The sequence below is a fragment of the Otolemur garnettii genome, unplaced genomic scaffold (genome assembly GCF_000181295.1).
Source record: "Otolemur garnettii isolate 467f Iridium unplaced genomic scaffold, OtoGar3 scaffold00057, whole genome shotgun sequence".
NCBI lineage: Eukaryota > Metazoa > Chordata > Mammalia > Primates > Galagidae > Otolemur > Otolemur garnettii.
In genome coordinates, this window is record NW_003852452.1 from 7,127,737 (window position 1) to 7,134,148 (window position 6,412).

The 6,412-nt window shown below is 43.8% G+C and overlaps 1 protein-coding gene across 11 annotated transcripts in view; it reads left to right on the top strand.

Moving 5' to 3' along the window:
• The first annotated feature begins 1,144 nt into the window (after positions 1-1,144).
• Positions 1,145-6,412, top strand: part of PPFIBP1 (PPFIA binding protein 1) — a 62,211-nt gene continuing 56,943 nt past the window's right edge. For 10 of the 11 annotated variants that reach the window (XM_023514685.1, XM_023514676.1, XM_023514679.1 and 7 more), the window contains exons 1-2: positions 1,145-1,243; positions 5,525-5,730. In XM_023514685.1, coding sequence (XP_023370453.1) covers positions 1,180-1,243; positions 5,525-5,730 — 270 coding nt within the window. In that variant the 5' untranslated portion in view covers positions 1,145-1,179. The remainder of the gene's footprint in view (positions 1,244-5,524; positions 5,731-6,412) is intronic. The other variant, XM_003792474.3, reaches the window with a different exon arrangement.

Here is a 6,412-nt window from a genome sequence, read left to right on the forward strand (position 1 = left end):
GGTATTTCATTAGAATGAATGTGTAGTAGGGAATTGATCCAAGAAACTGATATCAGAACTATAAATATATTTGTGAAAATAAAGTGTTAAGTGAGATCTGGCTGCTTGGAAGCAGAGGGCAGAGGTCTCTGTTGGACATTGTGCCCTCTCTTTCCAGGTGTTCCTGTACCTCAGTGTCTGCAGGGTAGCAAAAGTCTTGTGCAAGTCTGAAGGGAGAATCTCCATGGGGGCTCAGGCAGGTGCCCAACGTGTGCTAATTAATGCCGAAAATCTCATATGTCTTGTCTTTTTCTTGTCAGTTGATAACATGTCTTGCAAGCATAAACTCAATGTATTTTTTAATACAATGCATAGATTGTGACATGATTTCAACATGAACCTTGTCCCTCAGATAGAATCAGATGGGCAGAAATCCAGTATTCTCCTGGAAATCAAGATAGACCTAGAGTAAAAACTAGTCTCTGCTCCCTTTGCTTGCTGTGCTCCATGCAAAACTCTGACATCTTTGATCTTCACTTACAAAATGGACATGAATTTATCCATTTTATAGGTTGTCATGATTAAGGATTATGGATAATTCACATAAGTATGTAAGAACCGCCATAGGCACTTCGTAAGTGATAGGTATAATTACATTACAGAATACAGGTTGGGGTTTGTGTGTGTGTGTTTAGTATATATGTTAGTGAACCCTTTTCTTAGACAAATCATAAAGTAAACCCCTATGCAGAAAGAAAGAAAGCAAGGAAGAGTAAAAAAGCAGAGATTGGTAGGGCTGGTACAGGGAGAAAGAGTCTTTTTTAGCCAGTACCTCGCACACCCCCAACAAGCTTCCATAGCCATCCCTGGTCCCCTTCAGAGTCCTGGAGCTCTAGAGTTCAGAAAAACCATTCTACTGGACTGTAAAGACCTCAAGGGCAGGAACTGAGTCTTCTTTATGAACTGCTGCAGGTCTGGCATGTGGTCTTGTGCCAGGCCGATTGGCCACGGCTTACAACCTGGTTAGGTCGACTCAGCTCCACTACTTCTGAGCTCTCTCTCCCTGCTTGACTGTAAGTGGAGTTCTAACTGGAAGCTGAATTAGCAAACCCACTTACAAGTGTGTGTCATTTAAAGGCTGTAATGACAACCTCTTTTTTTTCAGATCTAGGTTGGAATTTGGCCTTGACAAATAAGAAAATGATGAGTGACGCAAGTGACATGCTGGCTGCGGCGCTGGAGCAGATGGATGGGATCATAGCAGGTAATCTGCTTGCTCTGGAAGACGCAATCCTGACATTGACTCTCCTCCCTCGGCTCTGTCACCACGGCTCTCTTATCACTTTTTACTCCCTTACTTTCATCTCATGGATCTCTACAGTGCCTGCCAGCTGCCCATGGTTTCATCTTTGTTTCTCTTGTCCATTTTCTGCCAGATTTATTCTCAAACTTTATGTAAAATTCCACTTCTGTATCTCTGATCAAGGAGTAAAAAATCTGCATCTCAGGTGATTCTGGTGTACATGGTCTGTGCACCCAACTTTGAGGGACACTGTCTACTCAATATCCATAAATGTTCCGATCTTTTCCCTTGAATTCAGCATTCACTTTCTATAGGTGACTCTCGAATCTATTTTTTGTTGTTGTTGTTTTGAGACAAAGTCTCCCTCTATTGCCCAAGCTAGTATGCTGTGGCATCATCATAACTCACGGCAACCTCAATCTCTTGGGCTCAGACAATTCTCTTGTCTCAGCCTTCTGAGTAGCTGGGACTACAGGCGCCTGCCACAATGCCTGGCAGATTTGTCTATTTTAATTAAAGACAGGATTTCACTCTTGCTCAGGGTGGTCTTGAAGTGCTGAGCTCAATGGATCCTCCCACCTCAGCCTCCCAAAGTATTAGGATTACAGGAGTGAGTCACTGTGCCTGACCTCTGGTTGGTTTTTATTTGTTGTTGTTGCAGTTTTTGGCTGGGGCCGGGTTTGAACCCACCACCTCCGGTATGGGGCCGGCACCCTACTCCTTGAGCCATAGGCACTGCCCTGGTTTTTGTTTTTTTTCTTTAAGAGACAAGGTCTTGCTACGTTGCCCAAGCTGCAGTGGAGTGGCTGCTCATAAGTGCACTCACAGCTCACTGCAGCTGGCTTCAAGCAGTCCTTGTGCCTTAGCCTCCCAAGTAGCTGGGACTATAGGTACACATCACCTTGTCCCCCTTATTCAATTTATATCTATTTACTTTCCCAATTCTTTGCTAAGCTGCCCAGTCCTATTCCTAACTACCAACCAGATACCTCCCTTGAAATGTCCTGTAAGCGCCTCGTCATCATCATCCTTTAAAACATTGGTTCATTATCTTTCCTCGGAAGTTCCTCTCATGGTCTCTACCTCAACTCACTTCATAACCCTCCACCCAGCTTCCTAAGCCAGACATTTAAGACGTTTTAGACACTTTTGTCCCTCAGGTTCCCCATTTAGCTAATCAAGTTCTATCCGTTCTGCCTCCTCCTGGATTCTACCTTTTTATCTTCTCTAAAATCTACCCTGAGTTACCTTTATTTTGCTATGGCTCAACAACCTCTCCGCTTGGCGTCCCTGAGACTCTTGTTCTCCTGCTCTGTCCGTCATCCTCAGCACTACCAGGATCTGCTTTGTAAAACACAGATCTCCTCATATCCCTCCCTTGTTAAGGACCTTCAGCAGTTCTGTATCGTGAAACCAGAGCAAAGGCCGTAAACCATCTTTGTCTCACACCGTGGCAGAGGGGACCCTCAAGGGCTCCTGCCACATTATAGTATTTTGTCTTGGGAGAGGTGCTTTTACATATTTAGTGACCCATTGCAATGAGGAGAGGACTGAATATGGACTATTAGGAGGGGTTGTCACCCCCTGCTGGTGAAGGGCAGGGTGCAGTTGAACTACCCCTCCTGGATTCTGTTGTCCTGGCCCCACCTGCTGATTTTTTCAGGTCATAAATTTGACCTCATTCTGGTTCAGGGGTTCTAAGACACCGTAAGTGTTGTCCTGTTCAGCAGATTCTTTTTCTCCTGAGGCAAGTGGCATGCCATAGTTTGTTACACCACTGTGTCCTGGAGACCCAACTTCAGTTTGACCTCCTTTGTAGATTAGAGTATTACATTCAGTTCTTAGAATACCATTTTCAAAGAGTTCTTGGTGAGCTAAAACTTGTCTAGGGGAGGCAGACGTGAAGACAACTGAATCTGGTAAGGAACTGGTTGTGTTTAATCTAGAAAAGTGTTTTCTTGCTCAGGGAGTGAACCACGGTTCAAATACCAATTGAAGGACCGTTCTGTAGGAAAAATACGGACTTATTCTGTCGCAATTTCAGAAATATTACTAGAACCAAATCTTGGCTCTTACCAGAGCCTTTAAACTCTTAGAAAAACTCTAGTTGAGAGAAATGACGTTTCTGGAATAGTATTTGAAAGTTCTATATTTGGCTCGGTGCCTGTGGCTCAAGTGGCTAAGGCGCCAGCCACATACACCCAAGGTGGCGTGTTCGAATCCAGCCCGGGCCCACCAAACAACAATGACAGTTACAACCAAAAAATGTAGCTGGGCGTTGTGGCAGGCGCCTGTGGTCCCAGCTACTCGGGAGGCTGAGGCAGGAGACTCGCTTGAGCCCAGGAGTTGGAGGTTGCTGTGAGCTGTGATGCCATGGCACTTTACCCAGGGGGACAGCTTGAGTCTCCTGTCTCAAAAAAAAAAAAAAAAGTTCTATATTTTATATATTCTACTATATTAGCATATTTATTTCTTAGCCCCAGCAGGGCTTCAGAACAATGTTACAGTTATTAAGAAAAACCAAGATTCCCCCAGGTTCCGCCTCAGACTAAATCAGTGAGAAGCTTCGTGGGAAGGTAGGACCTGGGTTTCTGTTTTCTCAGATTAACGCTAGTAACTCTTCAAATGGGGTAAAAGGAAGAGGAAGAGAAATGACTATAAATGTTTGGGACCGTATTCTAAATACCCATTGCTCCCCTGTGCCCACCTTGTTTTGTCAAAGGGAGTTAACAGAGGGCCCGTCATGGACGTGAGTGTATTTCATTATATCATCAGGTGATCTTACTGCTTAAAACGTCTGGACTAGAACACCACAGCCTGACCGAGGTTTAATGTCCTTCTGTTCCTCCCAGCCCCTGACATACTCTTTTCAGTGTATTTTTCTGGGTTTTTATCTCAGCCTACGGGAGTCCTAAGGGGATTGATTCAGGGGGTTCTGTGATGCAGTTTGTACTATGCCTGGGTATCAGCAGTGACCATGATTATAGTTTGGAAGATGACTGGTCTAAATCAGGTGGTCCAGTAGTCGGAAGGTCAGTGGAATGGACTAGATGAAAGAGAATTTGTGTTTTCATAGTTGGATGGATCAAGCCAGATGGCCGGCTGGGGAGAGAACTCCCACATAGTTTTGTGGGTATGATCCAAATGCAGGCCCTTCGAACTTGTGAGGAGATAGCTTGACTATCATAGTAACTGAGAAGAGACTGGAAAAGTAGTATGTGTATTTGGTAGAACAGAAAGTAAAAATCAAGAGATGAAGAGGTATATATGCCTGCTTTCAGAGTGGGCTGTGGGTCAGTCATCCGAATTTAAAAGCAGTAGAATGTTTTCTGTTATAAGTAATAGAAAAAAAGTGGGTGTAAAACTTTTGGGGGGTTTTTTGAGACAGGGCCTCCCTCTGTTCCCTAGGCTAGAGTGCAGTGTCATCATCATAACTCACTGCAACCTCAAACTCCTGGGCTCTAGCAGTCCTTCTGACTCAGTCTCCTGAGTAGACAGGTCTTCAGATGCACACCACTATGGCCAGCTAATTTCTCTATATTTTGTAGAGATGGTATTCTTAATCTGTTGCCCAGGCTGGTCTCAAACTCCAAGGCTCGGGTGATCCTCTCACCTTGGCCTCCCAAAGTGCTAAAATTACAGCTGTGAGCCACTACATCCAGCCTGTAATACTTAAGGTTGATAAATAAGAGCATTTAATGCCAGGCTGTAAACAAAAGCATAGGAAAAATGTTTAGACACCTGTGCTTCACACATATACAATGCACATATGTAATTCTGTGAACTCCAGAGCTCAAATTCTGGTAAGTTAACTCCAAGGTGTCCTTCTTACCTTTGAAAAGGTGCTACACAATTTCCACCTCAGTATAAACCCTTTTCAGGGATTTTTGAAGACATTTTCGTCTGTAAACTTTATATTTTCTGGAGCACATGGCTCCACCTGAACTCATCTGCCACCTTGCCCATAGTTTTTGTAGACAAACCTCACACCAAAGCCCACCAGGCTCTTTATTGTTCTGTACCACGCAACTGGCCTCCTTATTGGGTATTAGACCATTGATTTTTACCTTAAGTTTTTAATTTTGCACCAAATGGCTATGACTTAGAGAGATTAAAGTGATTGAATCATGTTTTTCCTGTTCCTTGTTTTAGTTACTCCTGAGTGTGATTTCTCACCTTCCGCTTTGGTATTTTATGTAATACAGATCCCATTGCCTCTCTCTTGCTGTGTCTCTAACCCAGGTTCTAAGGCCCTGGAGTATTCCAATGGGATTTTTGATTGCCAGTCTCCCACTTCTCCATTCATGGGAAGCTTGCGCGCTCTGCACCTCGTGGAAGACCTGCGTGGATTGTTAGAGATGATGGAGGCGGACGAGAAGGAGGGCCTGAGGTGCCAGATCCCAGACTCCACCGCAGAGACGCTTGTTGAATGGCTTCAGAGTCAAATGGTAGATGTCTGCATGTTACCCACACCGTTGTGAATCTTCCACTAATTCCAAAATTTAAGAACATAGCATAGCTGATTACAACAAGAAAAAGGACTCGTAGGACAGTAGTTTCTCTCCACTTGTATCCCTCAAGATAATTCTATTTCCATTTTGATTCTAAGGATAACTTTTCAAAAATTGCTGTTAGTCTGCATTTTATGGGTGTCAACAGGTCACCTGTTTCTGCCCGTAAAAATGGCTTTTAGACTGTGCCTGAATGGCCTACTGTGGCTTATAACAAGTAGTTCTATAAGAGAAGGAACCTTGCACATAATAGATGCTTTATCAGTAATACTGGGAAGTTAACTAGAAAGGACCCAGTGGCAACTGTAAATGGAGAGTCCTGAAGACACTTCAAAAAGCCACAGAGGTTTGCAACATATTTGATTGAAGCGCCATCTAGTGGTTTCTGGCAATCATTTCAATTCTAGTCTCTGGTTAACACTGAGTTGGCTGTGACTCGCTGAACAAGGCCACTTTCTGGGCATCCTTCTCAAAAATTGGCAGCCATCCTTTTTCTGGGCACAGTGATCAATACCATGGTTTGACTATGTGATGACCACACAAAATCCAAAGAATGACACAAATACAGATTCAAAGGAGAAGCTAGGAAAGGTGCTATCTAGTGGTTTTTTTTTTTTTT